The 19,531-nt window shown below is 40.7% G+C and overlaps 1 protein-coding gene across 6 annotated transcripts in view; it reads left to right on the top strand.

The window, feature by feature from the left end:
• Nucleotides 1–19,531, top strand: part of ELMO1 (engulfment and cell motility 1) — a 313,180-nt gene that overhangs the window by 85,258 nt on the left and 208,391 nt on the right. For all 6 annotated transcript variants that reach the window (XM_075745465.1, XM_075745471.1, XM_075745466.1 and 3 more), the window contains 2 exons: nucleotides 3,861–4,030; nucleotides 17,469–17,504. In XM_075745465.1, the coding sequence (XP_075601580.1) occupies nucleotides 3,861–4,030; nucleotides 17,469–17,504 (206 nt within the window). The remainder of the gene's footprint in view (nucleotides 1–3,860; nucleotides 4,031–17,468; nucleotides 17,505–19,531) is intronic.

Here is a 19,531-nt window from a genome sequence, read left to right as displayed (position 1 = left end):
CAAAGAAATGATAATTTGATCAGTAGAATCCCTTGTTAGGATGATCTTGGGTTTCCTAACCTCCAAATGGCTATTTGAGTCGCTAACCGAGTCACATCTTGGATTTAGGTCATTAGTTTTCTTTTTAAGCTGACAATCTCATCAAGCAGCTCCTTTTAAGCACTGCTACTCCCTAAGGGCAACCTTTCTGGCTGTCCTTGGAGCAAGTCATTTAAGACTAGATATGCAGCTTATGCCTCTTGACAGCCTTTTGAAATGCTGGGGCTTCAAACAGCACACATTTTGCAAGATTCCTGTCTTCCTTCCTCTTTAACCAGGAGAGCAGTTAATGCTGTCTTTCATTTACTTGAACAGCCGTGTTTCTGTTAATTCCCTTATAACGGTTCTCAGTTGGGCAGATTCTATATATTTATTTATTCTTACCTGAATGGTATTTCAATAAGAACAGAGACATGGCAGCTAGCTCTACTGTTGCTTTAATGAGCTGTGCTCTCTGTCCATCCACTGATGGATTGTAAATCATTAAAATAGCTCCCTGGTAAGCACTTGGAGCATATTTCATCTGGGTTTCATTTTTTAATGCAGTCATAAGTGAGCTGTACATTCCATAAGCACGTATGAGTGCTATGGCAACAAGAACTAGGAGGCTTGTGAGAATTGCATGGTATTCACTGAAACAATATTTTCACCCATCAGGCAGTTGTGATGACAACAGCCAACATTACTTTTGGCCATGTTTCCAGTGACACATGTACCAGTACGCTTGCTGAGACAAATATTTGTTTATTCCTTTAATCAAGATAATCTCTGCCAATATCAGTTCTTTGCTCTTCCAGTAATAGGAGTAAGATTTATTGGATGCAGTGTCTTGCAAAACTTGTTTAATGTAAGACAAGTACAGCTGTGTAGAAACTTTGCTGATGGGACATAGCATTGGCATAGCCAGGTAAAGCCTATGATGTTAGTAAGCTCTCTTTTATTTGCTTAAAACAGGGCTGAACCACTTTTGTATCAGAGAGACACTGCTTTATAGATTTTTGTGCTCTGTAGAGGGGACCAAGCTGTCTCTGATCTAAGATTATATTTTGGGTTTAGTGTGGTGAATTTCAAAGCTCTCGCTGACTTCAGAGGAAACAGGATTAAGGTATCTCTGTCAATAGGTTGGTCCCGCTCATGCTGCTGTTCTGCAGCATAGGTGAGCTGTTAATGCACATCCCTGTACTGGTGGTCTCAGTTTTGGTGAGAGGTAGGGTTAGCTCTTTCCATGCTTGGTATTGATTCATGTGCAAGGGAAGTCTAACTGGGATGGCTGCAGCAGTTCACCAGCCCCACATGTTTGTGCTGGGAGCAGGAATCTTCCCTCAAGAAGAAGGGTGAACTTGGCCATTAATAGTCTGTTGTTAATGTGTGCGAACATGAGGTGGTGTTTACACAGCAGTTGTAGGTATGATGTGAAAGGGTTTGGAGGAAGATGTTCTCGTGGCTCTACTTACGTGTTCTTTCTTGCTTGCTACTGTGCTACACAGGTCATTACAGTCCCCATCTGTCTGGCCACAGCTCTGCTGCCCAAGTTCTGCCCACTCAGGCTTACTAGTTGAGCAGCTTGGAGAGTTGCTCAGTCACACTGAACCAGGTAGAAGAACTGTATCCTTCAGCAGGCAGATAGTGGGGGTGGTAACTTCCCAGAACCATGGCAGGTGGAAGAATGCAGGTGCACAGATCTTAATGAGCTTAAGGTTAAATTTGAACAACCATTTCCAAAGTCAGGGGAATGGACCTGCCATGGTGGTATTGAAGATTTTCTGAAGTGTTTCTTTTCTGAGATGGGCAGCAATTCAGATATTGCATGTGTTCTGAGAAAGAGTAATGTTTTGAGGATGCTTTTAATCTCTCAGTCTTCCTGAGTTCTTGTAGTGGGGAGTCTACAGTAGAGGTCATTTGGTGAGGTAGGAGTTGGCTGTTGAACTTCTGGTTCAGGTAATAAAGGTGGTTGCTCTGAATTTTTGTAGCAAAACTTCCTTCACCCACTCTGATGAAGGGAAAGGGTTGGAGGAAGTATTCTGTGGTTATCCTGGAAGTTGAAAGTTAGTGGGATCTATTTTTATTTCTTCCACAGGCAAATGTTTTAGCCTACCAGCTGCTTAAGACTGAGAGCATATTCTTTTAGTAGCATTCAGACAGATGTTGCTGTTACAGAGAGAGTGTATAAGCCATTGTTTCCCATTACAGCTCAAACCTATTGATGGAGTAGGTAAATTAGGGTGGCAGAAAGACTTTTTGAATGACAGGATTCTGCCTTTTTATAGATAATGTAACTGGTAAGGCTGCACCACCCAATACTTAATGCATAGAAAAGCTCAGGACTAAAGATACTCTGTTTCTTTCAGTGCTATCTTAACTGAAGATGTTGAACACAGTCATACTAACTAGAAGATATTTCTTCCCCATACATGCTCCTCACCACATAGGTTCTGGCCAAAAGCTGATTGGAGACCATGTATTAATTTTACTTTGTAAAAATGGGAAGTAACAAACGTTGTTGATCTTGGAGGATATTGGGACATTTAATTTATTAATGTTTGTGAAGCAAAGTTAGGAAGATAGGAAGCTGTATCTGTAACGACATGGTGGTGGTTTTTCCTGCGTTCCTTGTTTAAATGTTCACTTGCACCAAAAATGTCTACTGTCACAGGGATGGTCATCTCTGCAGATCAAGATTCTGAGAAGAGTATATTCATTACTTGAACAGAAAAGGAATTGTCTGTCAGCACAAACTTTTTTTATTTTTCTTCTCCAGCTGAGAAAGAATAAGCATAATCTTACAGAAAATAACTCTCAGCAGAATTTACCATTAATTTAGTTTCCTAATGATACATAGCTTCTCATTCGCCTTTCATTCGGTGCAGGTAAGAAGTGAATTATAGGAAATTGAATTTTTACAAGTATCTGTATACCATGAGGAGGATTATTTTTCTAAGAAAAGTATTGGCTGACTAGCTATTAACTGAAACTTTTGAGTATTGTGTTCAGGTAAGTGAAAGCGTCAAATTGAAAACATGAGATGTATTTTACAGTATTTGTACAGTTAGAGAGAGACACAATTTAATATGCATTATTTAAATATCCCTTTACCTTTTTATTATCAGTGTTCATTTGGATTTCACTGTCTCATCCAGTATTGGAATCATTAGCAGGTAGAATAGCCTAATATATGTGGATATTGAACTTACATAAAGACGTATGAGTGCTAATATCATAGTATTATGTGGGAAGTAATTATTCCTATGCTCCTTGTAAGAGAGTATGTGAATTTTTGAATTGATTGTGAACAAAAGGAAGAGGGGGAGGAAGGAGCAGGCGGCCTGAAGTTGGTCTCTGCTGATATAACCTGATTAGGACAGTATATGGTCTTTGTTGTTAAAGGTCATGAGAAGTGTGTAAACTGAGTAGGCATTGACAGGGAAAAAAAGTGCTGCCATTATTATACTGAGATTGTCTGATGCAATTTGTTTTATTTTCATTTCTGCTTTTATTGATATGACACATAAGCTCTTCAAGCCAAAGGCTGTCTTTTGTACTGCTTACATTTTGCCGGAGACAATGAGATATCTATCCATTGCTCAGCTTCTGATTCTGCAACAATCCAAATAATTGTAGGTAATAATGCACTAATACATGAGTAATGTACTTTTACGAAAGTAATTTGTATGTGAGCTACTTAATCATTTCCGAGCATGCAAGCGTTAAGTATCATTAATATTAAATATGGCCATTGTTCCTGCTTGCGGTAATGTTTTATTCATTATTGTAATGAAAGCTTTTTTTCTATTTTTGTTTTGTATGTTTTGTTTCTCTCTTAGGCTCAAAATGCACAGCAGCTCCATGAGAGGATTCAGTCTTCTAGTATGGATGCGAAGTTAGAAGCACTGAAAGACTTAGCCAACTACTCACGGGATGTTACATTTGCCCAAGAATTTATAAACCTAGATGGTATTTCCCTCCTAACACAAATGGTTGAAAGCGGCACAGAGTAAGTATTCTGCTTAAACTCTGACATTGCTCCCATATGGGGTGCTTTCATGCTCTCTCTCCTAGTGTCTGAAGTATTTCTGTATACAACTTCTAAGATTATATAAAATAAAACATCTGAAGAGTTGCGGACTGTTAGGATAGCGTACCCATTATCAATGAGAATATTTTTTTAATTTCCCCTAACAGTGGGCTGGTGGGGATTGGAGGTGAGCAAAGTAGGAAGTCACAAGTACCCTCTGTGTCATAAAGTTTTGGGGAGACCATGGTCCTAGTTTCTTCTGTACCCACTGGAGTTTAGATAAATCATTGATAGTATATTTAAAGGCTGATATTTAAATGATGTAATCTGAAAACTGTGTTTTAAATTTCATGTTACTGAGAACATGTGGAGCAAAACCCAGTGCTTGCTTTATTTCCATTTTTATTGTTTTAATTCAGGCTGGTGTTTTTCAAATGATAATGGCTTTTTGATATGAAATTGAAAGCTGACCTCTGAAAATATATTTATTCTTTATCAGAACATCTTAGCAATTTTTCACCGCTGGTGAAATTCAGGACCACGGTCCTGAGTAAGTGTCTGTTGGCTTCATGTGCAGCGTACTACAGAAAAGTATCAACTGGATTGTTGCATTATTTAATTATGTTCTAACAGTTACTATTTCAAGGAGGCTTTTGTTTTCAAGTGAGCATTTTAGTGCTTTGCAGTCAGTGTCAACCTCTACTATGCATGAAGAAATCAACAATACCCACACCCTTTCCTGAGATAAAGAAAATGCTCTGAACGTGGCTTTCTTACTCCTTGGGAGAGTTCTGTCTTGTGGACCAAACTTCAGAAGTCAATTGCTCAAATCAATTCAACTCCCCTCTCAAACGTGCTTGTGTTCCCTTGGATTCAACGAAGTAAATAGTGTTAGACGGTAAAGCAAAAGTAGTTAAGTGGGCTTTGAAATGATGGAACGCAAATTGTCTCTGGTGGTCCCACGCAAGATATACTGAGAATTTTCCACAGAAAAATTAAGTACTTTTTAGAATCCAGTAGTTCTTAGATTGGGAAATGTAAAAGCACACTCTCACTGATCCCTGCATGTTATGTGGTCAGTAGTTTATTGGACTTTGAATCCCTGTTGCCTAGCTTTACCTCTGTACTGGATTTCCAATAGTCCATGGTTTCATCTTCGGTGTTTTGGGGTTATGGTCTTTATTTTTTTTGCAGCAATGTGGTCTGTGGCACATTATGTCACTTAAAAAAAATACAAGAAAATACAAGAAAATGCTTCTAGTTCTCAAATTTGTCAACTTGTCTTATATTCGTATAATATTTGTTACTAAAGACAGGCTTAAGTTGATGTAAACATATGCACACACTGCATACTGTATGAATTAAAAAATACACTGAATGGGCAGGCTCACATGTGCCTATGAAGATCAGAACACAAGCAAATTAAAAGTCACTGCCTCTTTAGTAGTTTATTTTGTCATGAATTTAAGTTAAATGGTTTAACTTACTGTACTGCAGAAGGTATTTAAACTAAAGCACTTTATTTTCTATTGAAACAAGGAACAGTCACATTTTTTACAAGCATTTCTTTTAGCTGCATCAAAGCTAAAGCAAGTGCCCTCCTCACCCTTCAGATGTGTCTGTACTACTGTTTTGTAGCTGTGGGATGGGCCAAGCTGTAGCAGACTGGTCTGGATTAAAAATAACTACTTGGGAGGGAAACTACTTAAGCCAGCACCACTGTTGAAAGAACTGCTCAACAAATTACACCCTAGTAGTAATTCCTGGCTAAGGGTATAAGTTTTCAAACCACACAGCAGGCTTGCAGACTGGACATATAAGCAGAGTCTATTGCATGCTTTTTTTAAGTGGCTTGCATTTGGAGCGATTTCAGAATTTTCTTCTTAGCTGGTGTAATGTATCACCAAAGATGCATTGATCGATCTACCTGTCCAATCTATTTATCAGTGTTTCTGCCTGTGGGGAGAAACACTATCTAGTCTGGACATTGAACAAAGACTCAGACTGTAAGAGTTTCCAGCAGCTTCACATGTTGATGAACTCTCAGTACTCACTGCAGTCTTTTTCATGTTCAGCAGCCGAGACGTTCTGCAGCTTCTGAGGGAGTCTGCAGGTCAGGTTTTTCCAAGTCTGGCTTTGCAAAGGGACTTGTAAAGCAAGGACAACTGTGCTACGCTGTACATTCCCTTCTGCTTTTGTACTGTGCATTGCTGATTGATAAGTGCATATTTAACAGAATTTGAGATTTAATAAAAGGAGTGAATCCTAATATACACGGACTCAGCAGCCTAAGCCTGCCATGGTGTTGCTGTTTTCCTTTCTCGTCTGACTTCAAGCTATTGATCCTGTTCTCCCACTTCAGGGTCTGTCACTCAGTGCGATTTCTGCACACTAAGCGAATGGACAAGCTGCTTCCACAGAAGCAGCATTTTTTTGGTTTGGTTTGGTTTTTGATTTTATTATGACAATAAACCGGCTTCCTAAAATGGCCTGTGAGTGAACAGGGTGTGTGTAGGAGGCAAAGAAAGGTAATATATGGAGGAGAGAGTGGGACAAGGACAGCCAGCTGTTTGAGCGCCCTAGGCTGTCAAGGAAAAGCAACTGGAGTCTGTCACTTGTCCTCTTTATGTTCTCTCTTCCTGTTTTCACTTGGACCCTCTGCAGTACCGTTAATAAGAGGGTTAATAAGGCCTCTTTGCCATTAGCTCCCACCCTGGGCTGTGCACCCTCGGCTCTGTGACCTTGTGGGCTGTACTGCTGACAAGGTCACCCAAATGCTTCGAACCAAAAAGGTCTTTTCCCTCCTTTTCCCTGTCCCAATACCTGCCACTTTCTTTTCCCCAATGGTATTTTTAACTCTAATCATTTCAGTATCTGTAGGTGGACCTAACCAAACAATTATATTAGCATTAGAAAGGAGGGCGGTATTAGAGGAGGAATGAGCAGACAGAAGTTTCAGGGAAGGGCAGAAACTTCTTTGATGGCCCTGTTTTAGAAGGCAATATATTTTTTAAAGATACCTTTAAGATGTATCTTCACTGTGGAGTTCTTACCCACCTTTGAGTTACTGTTTTTTCAGCCAGCCTTGCTTGAATGATGCTACGACTCAGCCACACAGCTGAGAGAACCCTGGTGGCTTGGTGCTGCTAAGAGGTGGTTCAGCTCCCTGCCCTCTTCTCCAGGTCCTTGTCTGTTAACACCCACCCTCCAGCCCAGTCCTGCTTCCTTCCTGGAGTTGTTTCTGGTGTCTGGATGCTTGGCAAAGCCAATCCAGCTTGTTAACTTGGCTGAAAAGTATCCACGCCTGTTTTGTGGAGTAGTTTGCTGAGTTTGAGGCTTGGAGAAGCAAGAGAGGAAATGGGCATGAGTGGATGCAGAAAACGCCCTTTTTTGTGGCAACAGACCACTACATTGGCATAGGCATGTCACTGAGCCACAACCTGAGAGCAGGCATGTTGTGAAATAGCACGAGAGTGGCTGTCTCTGCTCCAGTATCACAACCCAGAGACTGGTACTAAGACTCTAGGGGGATCAGAGGGGATGGGACGTACCCCCTGGGGTGGCTGCTGCTGCTCTGCAGGGAGCCCCTCTGTGCTTTCCCAGCTGCCCGTGGGTTAATGCAGCCGAGGACAGCCCTGCATCAGTAAGCCCAGGCTGAGTGGCGCCTCTGTTCACGGTGTACTGCAGCTGTGCTAGAAATTGATGAATTTTGTTAATTCAAGCTTTATTCACTGTTTTCCCCCAAAGCGGCAGACGCTGTTCATTAAAAGTACCGTCATGCTCAGTGTAAGGTTGCTCTGAGGTTTTCTTTGCACGTGGAACTCATGTTAGGGGTAGCTCTTAAGTTATAATTTGAGTGTGTAATTAAGTTTTAGTGGGCAGCCTCTGGAAAGCAAGACTCCAGCTTTTTATATAACTTTCACCGAGGAAGGGGCCTATGCTTTATTTATAGTTGGCTTTATTTATTGTGCTACTTACTCATTATTTCAGTGGAGTTGATGACTATAAAAGTACAGTGACCAGAGTAAAAGAATGTAAATCCCTGGGTTTCTAGTTACCTCTGCTTCATTTTCTGGTGATGAAAAGAAGCAGTAATACAAAAAGTTGACAAGGACTAACAGTGTTTCCTAGTTAATTTTCCGTATGTTATATTCCTGAATATCAATGAAAATTAGAATGCATTAGAGAATAGCCTTTCCAGTTCCTTGCTGTTAATATAGCTTGAAAAATAACAAATTGAGAGAGGATTTTTCTATTTTGGGTATGTTTTCAAAAGTGGTTTTAATACTATGTGTAGTTACCATAATTTGGGCCAGATTTCCTAGAGTGTTTGCTGCTTAGAGCATGTGAACTGTAGACGTGGTATGTGCTGGGACAAAGCCATAGGGGTCGGTGGTAGGCAGATTGTAGGGTGCATGGGGCCCTAGTGAAGCTGAGAGTGCATCTTGTCAATATGAATATATTTATATCGGCAGAAATGCAACATATCTTAGAAACTGTCCACATGTATACCAATCCTGTTGATTGAGATGGCTCATCTTTGGTTTTCTTTCAGGCTTATTCTTGCTTCCAGAGCATGCTGTGAGTCTCTTATTAACTGAAGAAAAAAAAAACAACTGGTTTTATGTTTATTTTTATGGTTTGGGTGACCTATAAATTATAGCAGAGACTGCAAGACAAGTTAGGTCATGAAGAACAAGTAAATGCTGATTCCATTTTATAATTATCCATGATGTCCAATCATTTTTTGGACTCTGTGCATCTGTGTCCCCAAAGGAGGGGTGTACATGTGTGCACACAGTTATTTTCCTTTTCATAGACTTTTCAGAAGGAGATTTCCATGGCAGTTCGAATACTTTTTTTTTTTTTGTCTGAAGCCCAGTTCGTGCGTAGTAAAGAGGAGTTGAATATGCAGTCCATCTGATGAATGTACAGACAATGTAAAAGTGAAGTTAAGGATGTGCTATTTCTGGTCCCCCCCTAGCCCCCCAGAATGCAGTGCACTAAAATGAGGCAGAAGGAGAGCGATGTTAGAGTCTTCTAGTTCGTAGGATAGGATATCCCAAGTTGGAAGGGACCCATAAGGATCATCGAGTCCAACTCCTGGCTCCTCACAGGACTAGCCGAATCAGAGCGTATGACTGAGAGCATTGTCCAGATGCTTCTTGAACTCAGTCAAGCTCGGTGCTGTGACCACTTCCCTGGGGAGCCTGTTCCAGTGCCTGACCACCCTCTCAGTGAAGAACCTTTTCCTGATATCCAACCTAAACCTCCCCTGTTGCAGCTTCATTCCATTCCCACGGGTTGTATCACTGGTCACCAGAAGGAGGAGATCAGCGCCTGCCTGCTCACTCCCCCTCGTGAGGAAGCTGTAGGCCGCGATGAGGTCTCCCCTCAGTCTCCTCTTCTCTAGGCTGAACAAGCCAAGGGACTTCAGCCTCTCCTCGTACGTCTTCCCCTCTAGACCCTTCACCATCTTTGTGGCCCTCCTTTGGACACTCTCCAATAGTTTTATGTCCTTTTTATACTGTGGCGCCCAAAACTGCATGCAGTACTCGAGGTGAGGCCGCACCAGCGCAGTGTAGAGTGATCTCTTCCCTAGACCGGCTAGCAATGCTGTGCTTGATGCACCCCAGGATACAATTGGCCTTCCTGGCAGCCTGGGCACACTGTTGACTCATGTTCAACTTGGTGTCGACCAAGACCCCCAAGTCCCTTTCAGCATGGCTGGTCTCCAGCGTCTCATCACCCAGTCTGTATGTATAGCCAGGGTTGCCCCTTTGCAAGTGCAGAATCCAGCACTTGCCCTTGTTAAACCTCATGCAGTTGGTGATTGCCCAGTTCTCCAACCTGTCCAGATCTCTCTGCAAGGCCTCTCCACCCTCGATGGAATCAACAGCTCCTCCCAATTTGGTGTCATCCACAAACTTGCTCACATCACCTTCTAGTCCTACATCCAAGTCATTTATGAAAACATTAAAAAGAACTGGCCCTAAAATGGAGCCCTGGGGAACCCCACTAGTGACTGGCCACCAGCCTGATGTAACCCCATTTACCCTAACTCTTTGGGCCCGACCCGTCAGTTGCCATAATACTGATGAAAAATGTGTTCAGGAACCAAACTGGAAGAAACAATCATGTCTCCTGGCTACCTTGTCTGAGATAATGTAGTTCACTCAGAGCTGTATTCCATAGTCTAGTCCAGAATTAATATTTCAGAAAATTATAGCTGTATAGATAGTCTTTCTGTAGCAGAAGATTGGTAAAGATGTGGTGAGTATTTTTTTCCTTGATGTATCAAATGAGCTCTATGACTGGGACAGACTCTCAGCCTTTCTTAAAAGGAAAAAAACCCTCATAGTCTCTATAAAGTAAGAAAAGGAAAATATAAGTCACAAGCCATGCATATTGAAAGATCAAAGAGTTAATAAAAAGAATCTAAATTTATTTTGTCATCACCAGTAATAACAGTAATCTCATGACTGGGAGGAAAAAGAGGAAGGCCTAGGTAGAATTTTCAGTAATTTTTTATTGGCAGTATCCCAGTCTTTGTCACTTGTCATTTGGCTGAAATAACATGCAGTTGTTGCCAAACAAACCCGAGACTGTGCTAAGCCTAGCTGTCTTGACAGTAACCAGAATTGTTTCTGCTGCTGAGGTTGTTCTTCAGAGGTCTGCTTCATAGATATGGCTGTGCTGAGCAGGTTTATTGTAGTACAGCCGTGGCACAGGAGCATGCTAGTGGATGCTGCTCAGACATGGTTGCCGATAGCCTGGTTTTAATTTTAAGGGAGTTGTAATTGCTTAGTGCACAGATTGGAGAGGAAAACTTGCTTTAAATTGGGGTGGTGTTAAATTTTGTCATCTTCCTATTGGCAATAATAAATGTAGCTAGATTGGGTTCATATAAGCTTCTAAATAAATGTGTATTTGTGTGTTTTTTTGACTCTCAACTAAGAGGAGTCTTCTATTCAACGCGTGTAGTTGTAGAGTTGGCTGCTGTACAGCTGGAAGTCTCTGAGACGGCAATTGTGCATACTTTAAATGGACAAATTGTATTGTTCAGTGAAATTCCAGCTCCTGGCTTGTCTTACAGAGATAATACTGTATACCAGCCCAATGGAAAACTGAAGACAGATTGGTTTGGAGTTATTCCGACTTTAACACACTTTTTGGGACAGTTGCTCACATACCTGCTAATGTTTTTTTCCATCCCAGTCTGATGAGTATTTCAGTAGTGCTGTCAAAACACTTAAGCAGCCCTTGCTCATGGCCATTTGTTCCTGTCCTGCTTCATCTGAAGAGTTATGCCAGTACTGTTTGTAGCAAGCTGAACTGGAAAACTGATGTAGATTATTAAAAGTGACAATAAAGGCTACTTTTAATAGAATATTCCTTAACACAGTTCAGTTCCTTGATTGAACTCACAGTGTTGCCCCAGAAAACAGTTGTGCCAGCACAACTCACTGGGTAAGCGGCAATTTTCAGAAGATACGAACAATGCTAAGCTAGTAGTAGGTCTTTGCCACTAACTAAAGTAGTTCTTTTCCACCCTTGCTGGCTACTGGTTGTGTAGTACCTACTGTCTCTCTCTTGGTCAGCTCCAATGTTCATCTGACTCCTTAGAGATGCAATTCAGTTTGCTAATCCAGCAGAAAATAAGCCAGTTGATGGAGGGAGGAAAATAATGTGTATTTTTGACAGCACTGGGCTGTTAGACAGGCTCAGCCATTCCTGTGAAGCTTCACCTGGAAGCATAGATTACTTAATCTGACATTGCTGCCAAAATCAATTCTTGTCCAACGGGGGCTTTATGCAATCTTCATTTCTTAGTGCTTCTGTAATGTCGGGAGAAGGTGAATATTGTCTATGAGGCAAAAATCCAAAAGAGTATATAAAATCAGGTTATCCATTTATACCAGTGTGGAGATGGTAACAGCAGGAGAATGAGAAAGGGCTGCAGCCCAATCTTTCAGTGCAGTGCCTATAAAGGAAGAAAGTGGGGTGGATTTTCTTTGCAGGTGGATTTTTTTTTTTTTTTTTTTTTTTTTTTGTTGGTTTGTATTTATCCTGCTTGCTCTGTTTTGGGTTGGTTTCCTCATCAGTCTTCAGGCCTGGATTCCACCCTCCCTCTCAACTCACACACGAGCACAATTTCTTGTATATCCTTAATGTCATGTACATAGTGCACACCGTACATTTTAGATAAAAGCCTTATCTGAAGATTGAACCATCAAAGATCACATCTTTGGAGAGAAGGGGATAGTTGCTGCTCCTTGCACTCCTTCCATCTTAAATGCCTTTTTCCAGGGATGTTTTTCTTACTTAAGCCTATGCTTAAGAATATTAGCATTTAAATGACCCCTGCTAAGTGGTGATATCAACACCTTGTTGACAGCAACGGGGAAGAAGAGAGGAGACAGTTTTACTGGGTTTTGTTTGGCAACCACTTTTGTAAAATGTTGACTGGTTCAGCCCCAGCCGGCAGCTGAGCACCACGCACCGCTCACTCACCCCTCCCCCGGCGGGATGGGGAGGAGAACGGAAAAACAACGGCAAAGCCTCGAGGGTTGGGATAAGGGCAGGTTACTGGGACAGCAAGGGAGAGGGAAGCAATCGACAGCAGTGCTGATAACAGATATTCACAGTGGGGGATAACAGAGAATGATTTACCGATCCGACCGATCGCTCAACCCATCCCGGAATCGTGCCGCCCCCTCCCCTGCCCGACTGGCCCCCTTTTATGGTGACCATGACGTCACATGGTATGGAATAGCCCCCGGCCAGCTTTGGGTCACCTGTCCTGGCTCCTTGGGAAATTAACTCTGTCCTTGCCAGAACCAGGACAAGATGCAAAGAGTAATTCCAGCAGTGGATTTATATTTCCAAATGTTCTTCTAGAGTACCAAGCTGGGCAGAACTAATTTGTGTTGGGTTTTTTTGGTGGTGTTTTCGTTTTTAACTCCAGACAAAAGTGTAGTAAAACCAGCAAAAAAAGGAGCTTAAAATCTCCACTTGTGCAACTTTCCAGGATGTTTTTGTCTCTTGGACTGTGGTGGCTGTGGGATGTTGTGGTGGCTGTGAGGAGTGGGAGTGCTGCTGCATAACTTAATAGTCATTTTGCAGATTTATTTCAACCTCCTGGCCAGAGTGTTTCCTAGACTTCATTTATATGTGATAGCCACAGCTGATACAGACAGAAACCAGACATATGTACTCCTGTGTATTTATTTGTCTTGTCATATTTCTAAATGCTGGCTGGCATCCAGAATGTGGCCTATCTTTGTGTTTGCCTGAAAAGCAGTAGCCAAATACCAATTTGTGTGGCTAGCAGGTCGTTCATCCATCATCCCATCAGTTTATCTGTAAAGGAGGAAGTTTTTGTCAACATCTTCCACCTTTGCTAATAATGGCCTTCTCCAGGGTGATACTTCCTGAAAAGCTTTTATCCTCAGTGGTAATTTTATCCTGCTGAACACGTGTTTAAACAGTGCAGGCTCAGAAACGCTGGTTGCAGTGAAGTAGTGTGGCTGCTTCAGCTCTTGGCATTGTTAACTCCACTGAGTCTGCCCCGGCTTCCGCAATGGGACAGCATTTTAGTTGTTCTCCCTGGTGCAGACAAGCCCTTACTGCACTATGTGTTACCCTAGCTGGGGTTTAGATTTGGGGTATCTTTGGTCCTTGTATAGAAATTTTTGCACAGGAACAGGTAGGAGTTGATCCAGTCAGGTCCTTGCTAAGCTGATCTTCTCTGGAAGCTGCTTGTGATGTAACCTGCGGTATTTGAGCAAGTATTAAGTCTGTATGGCTTGGGAAGGTCCAAAGGGAACTGCTGCTCCTTGGAATTCAGCTGGAAGTGTATCACAAAGTTTCTTTGAGGCCAAACAGGGAACATATTATGTTAGTGAAATGTCTAAACCAGTAACTTGTCGTTAATGTTTATTTTGCATTATGTTGGCATTTGTTTTGAGACTTCTCCCTGTATAAAAATTGCTGTCTGTTTTTGTCTTTCATGACTATAGTATCTGAACCTTCACAAATGCTATTTAATTTACCCTCATAACATTTGTGTTTTGGCCATGGTTTTGTTCCTGTCTGTGCAAGTGCAACTGAGGGATGGTTTCTTAAAAAAAAAAAAAAAAAAAAAAAAAGAAAAAGGTATTGAGCTAATTACAGTGTCTAGATCAGTAAGGCTTTCAGCATTTTTGACCGTACCTGTGGTAACTCACCCAGGATGCGTTTTACAGAACCGTCTGGTTGCTACAACAGACTCAGCCCTCTGGAAGAAACAACAGTTGTGTATATATAGAAAGAGGAAAGTTGACGGAGGTGGTAGACTGTACTTGCTCCTTTCCAGGCTGACTTGCTGGAAGAGTTAGCTTGATTAGTCCTTCAGTGGTAACTTTAGCATGGTCTGTGGGTAAATGAGAGGAACTCCTGCTCATGCCAGGTCCTTCTGTATGAGTGTTTTGGTTGGATGATGACGTGAAAATAGTATGCACGCCTTTAGATAACAGCATCCACTTGTTCAGTGGTGAAAGTCTGTCTATAATCATCCTGAACCATGTTGCTGCAACATTTGATGTCCTAGAGATTGCTACTCTTATCACACTTTCCAAAGCAACAGAGATTAGTAGAAATTGTTTGGTCTAATACAATGGTTATCTTTCCTTTCAAGTAAAAATTTGCTGTCTTTGTATTGCTTCATGATTCAATTATTTTTCTCTATTATTCTGAATTTATATTTTCTTTTACATTGCACGTCTTCTGACCTTAAGTTAACTCATTGCCAGTTACCTCAAGATGGATCAGAGTTCTGTAAAGGCTAAGAGAGTTGCTATCTAAATGTTTTGTCTAGCACTCAGATGTTTGTTCTTTAATCCCTGGGCTCAGTCATGGAGAAAATGCACCTGATTATAGCCTGTTGTGAAAAATCTCTGGCAAAACCGAGCCTGCCCCTTGAAGTGCTGCTAGTTTGCAAACACCACACTTGTATCTCTTTGATGTCAGACAGGCACAGCACCAATTTCAAGTTTACTTGCTGCTTAGCCGAAGTCAGCACCTGGAAAAGCAGCTGTTACAAAAACTGGGCTCAGAAGGATGCTATGAAGTTTTGCTGGCATGCACTATATATAACCTGTATAAAGTTGCTTGGATCCACGCACATTTGGGAGATGATAAAATCCATTTGTGGTGGTGGCCAGAGTTTAGCAGAGTCTCCCGCAGCAAGGAAGCACTCCGTTTTCAGAAGCACAGCAATGACATTCTACTGAAGTTGGGATCTCCTACTGTGAGAAATGCTTTGAACTTTTCTGCTCCTAAGAGCATGTAAAGGGTAATTTTCTCCCCTTTTGAAGGCTGTCTGATCATCAGGATACTTTTTGTTTGCTTGTTACTACTGGCTACACATATAGCTGTTGTAGCTTAAAAGAACCAAAGCCATGAAATCCAAGAACATCATCTTGTCACTTTTCTAATTTGAGCTAGGTTGTAGCCCAATCTGTGCTTGGATACGTGGTAAACTGTGCCATAGTTATCTTCAGGCATGAGTATTGCAGCTCACAGATAGCAAAGCAGCATTTCAAACCACTGTTCCTGTGATGTACTCTCAGTGTTTTTTCCTCCGATGGTTGTACAAGCCATCCCAAAAGCTGCCCTCCCTCAGACTGGTCCTTCTTGAAATGTCTGTACGTAGTCTCATGCAGTCTCTGTAGAATGCACAGCATCAGTAACATAAGTATATGCATAAACAGAATGGAAAATGCAAGGTGTGAGGAGTTACTGCTGTACCAAAAGAGAATAAATAATAATAATAATAATAATAAAAATAATACATAAATAATAATAAATAAAATAAATAATAAAATCTAGCCAAGTTCTGGGAGAGATTTGAATCAGTAGTTGGAGAGCTTGGAGTCCTAGAGTTGTTGTGGGCTGAGTGGCATGGCAGCAAGTGCAGCGAGGAAGACTTGGGGAGAAGGGAACAGGGAGGAAGGAGGGACCTCTTTGTTCTGCTTTTGAGCAGTAGTCTGCCCAGTGTGGAGCTGCAGCCAACCCTCAGAAATTAAACTGTGAAATAGATTTAGGAGGCACAAGAAGGGGTTATCTAGGAGATGGATTTTTTTTCTTCTTTTTTGGGAAGGGGGTTTAAGTGGTATTTAAAAAAGTTATTTATCTTGGATGTAATTTTTACCATTGATAGTGTCTGTCTTCAGCTTGCTTAGTAGCATAATCAGCAGTTCTGAAGCCAGTTATTAGCAGGAGGATGACTTGCAAATCGTGATTAGTGGGCTACAGCTTTCAAATGCACTTCTTATGCACTTCCACACACCACCCCCCCGCCCTTAATATTTGGCTTCCAGTTTCCTGAATATCATAATATGATGCCATAGCTTTTGGTTCACCAGTGAGATACAACAGTGTATGTCTTGGAGGAAAAATAGGAAATGCCCAAATAGAAAAATCTCTTGGGGTATGTTGAACCTCTTGCTGCAACTAGGAACCAAGTGTTTTGGAAGCTACTAGGAAAACAGTAGCATCACACTGAAGGTTGGGTGTGTAGCTTGGCCTCTTAGAATCTCACTCAGTACATGACATTCTTAATCAGGTCGTTGTCTTCCTCAAGTGGGTTGATTCAGCACCTTGAGTCTAGGCATATCCATCAGTGTGTGAATTTTAAGAGCAAAAGAGCTACAGGTGAGCTTACACATTCTGTCGGAGTAAGACTGCTGCACTGTATTTATGTATCACAGAGCTGGTGCAAGATGGTTTTAAATTGCTGAGTAAATGCAACTCTGGTTAAAAACCCAGGGTAAATTCTTTGTCTCCCTTTGAATTCAACAGAAAACTTGTCTCTGACTTCAGAAGGTCAAGATTTTGGTCTGTTTTGATCCTAGTTACACAACAACTTTCAACCATGCTGACAACTCTGACATCAGTATTAATAATGGACACTGGAAGTAAATAAGAGTTTGTCAGGACTATATGTCATAGCAACGAGACAGGAAACGCTTAATGTGTAAACCTTTGTTGTTTTGTACCAAAGACTTTTTTTGCACAAATACTTAACTAATTTAGGATGCCTAGACATGGTTTAATGGTCAAGAGAAACATGTTTTAGAGAAATCTGATACATTTCCCCTTTCAACTGTCTTTTCTCTTCTGCTTTTTTTCCTAACAGAAGTTAATGCAAGTATTCTGAACAAATATTTGAAATTAACTTTGAATGTTCTTTAACAGTTACTGAACTGTTTTTATTCACAGCGAATTGTTAGTAATTTACTGCCTCTTACTGTGTGTCTGTCTTTGAATTTTATGAATCAAGTATGGGTATGTGGGGGTGTGTGTGTATGCATAGGTAAATAGAGTACAGATGTTTTAAAGTGTGTCTCCTCACGTGCAAGTTTTAATTTTGCAGACGATATCAGAAATTGCAGAAGATAATGAAGCCCTGGTAAGAACCTGATTAGATCATCACCTTGCACACTTCCTCTTCTTTTGCATGACTGAGTTCAGGCCCTTGCGCTAATCTTTATATGTAAATACAACTGTGCATATTCATTCAGTCTTCAACATTCTCTGTTTTCTGCTCTTTGCCTGTTAAAATTTTCTGATGAAGCTTTGCTTGTGGAATGGGTGCTTCATTTCTGTAACTTCTCCCGGGCCTTCTACTATTTCCTAAGTAAGGCTTTTGTTTTGTTTTTCAGTTTGAGCAAACAAATCATTTCCTTGCCTTCCCCAATACCTCTCTTAAATTTGTCTGGCTTACATGATTGATAGTAGGCAATTTTAATTGTTGGTGTTAGTGAGATGAAAGTAAGAGTCATTGTGCCAGTTTGAATTCCTATTATTTGCTGGTACAAGGTAGTGCTAGTTGTTGCAGATAACTGCATAAAGGAAAACTGTAATGTAGTAAAGGGCCTCATCTCAGAAAGTTCAGAAGCATGCTTATTGCCCTGATGATTTTGAGTGGGACTCTTCTGTATGCTTCAAATTAAGCACAGGCTTCAGAGGCTGGGAGAAATTGGGACTCCAAGAGATATTCTAATATCTTGATTGGCTTGCGAGTTTGACATGTCAAGTATAGCTAAAACGCAAGCAAGGAAAAGAATAATAAATCAATTAGCTGCGCATCTGTCACTCTGAGAGCTTGATGTGGTTTACGACACAGTAGATGCAGCTCCCCATCTGAATCCATGCTAAATCATACTTTCACAAATCTGCTGTAAACCACTTTCCGAAACATTTATTATTAAATCATTGGCTAATAAATAAATTAGTAAGAATAAATTTGGCAGGAAACTTAAATCCTTCCTCTACGTTTGCTTTCTCAACCTAATACAGAGTAACTTTTGTTTCATAATAGAAAAGTTTAGATTCTGAGGAAAATGATTAAAAGGGCATGAAGCTTTCAGAATTCTTGGCATCACCACCCCTGGCGAGACAAGGTACCTCCTGTGCATTTAGGTAGTGGGTTTTTCCTCACTGCTGTGAAAATAGTTCTTTCTGGAAGAATAGTTACATTCCTTCAGCATCTCTCTGATTCCAAATTCTTTTGTCCTGTAGGCTTCTTTACGTTAAATTATGTGTCCTCAGGACAGTACTAAAATATGACTTATATTTGCATTGCACTCTGGTTTTAGGACCTGATCATACTGATGATCTGAATTTTTTTTTTTTTTTTACACAATTTAGTTTTGTTTACTCATGGAAACAAGGCATTACCCACTTTAAGAGGATTCTTATTGATCAATGTAGATACAGAGGTAAAGAAAGTGTATGTGACTAAAGTTTATTCTAACTTTGGAAGACAAATCCTGCCAGTAGAAGCTTCAGGTTACATCGGGGCACACAGTTTAATATTTTGATTTCTATGTAGTACACGAAATGATATAATTAAAATAACACAAATTCTTGAGTTTGGGACTTGCACTAAAAAAGATACCAGAGCCATTGGTCAAAACCAGTAGGTTGGGAAGCTAACCTGTTTGTGCATTTTGAAGGTAAAGCGTATACACTAGTGTTCTGTAAGCATAGTTATTGAACATCTTGACTATTTTTCACCTATGTACTAATTAGAAAAGGTCAAATAAAACAAGAACTGAAAAAAAAAAAACCCAACCAACACTTCAGAGCTTCATATAATGAACTAAACTAAACTTTAGAACTTTGCAGCCTCCACCTGCTGTCTTCTTGACTAAAGAAACTTAAAGAAACCAAATGCTAATTCAAAAAAACCCAAACCAGTTAATTTTGATTTACAGAATGACATAATTCATAAAGTGCTGGTATTTCATTTTATCTCTGGTAGCTTGCACATGCTAGCTCAACTTAATTAAAACCTGATTTTCACAGAGAGGCCTTGTTTAATAGCATTCTCCATTCAAGGAAGTGCTTCTAAAATGCGAGTTTCTTTTTCTCTCTTTCCAGTTTTTGAGGTTCCCATTTTGTTTTAGGATTTTATTTATCCTGTGTTGGCTA

Source organism: Balearica regulorum, chromosome 2, assembly GCF_011004875.1.
Source record: "Balearica regulorum gibbericeps isolate bBalReg1 chromosome 2, bBalReg1.pri, whole genome shotgun sequence".
Taxonomy (NCBI): Eukaryota; Metazoa; Chordata; class Aves; order Gruiformes; family Gruidae; genus Balearica; species Balearica regulorum.
The sequence above is the reverse complement of the archived record's forward strand: the minus strand, read 5'-3'. Positions and strand labels throughout refer to the sequence as shown.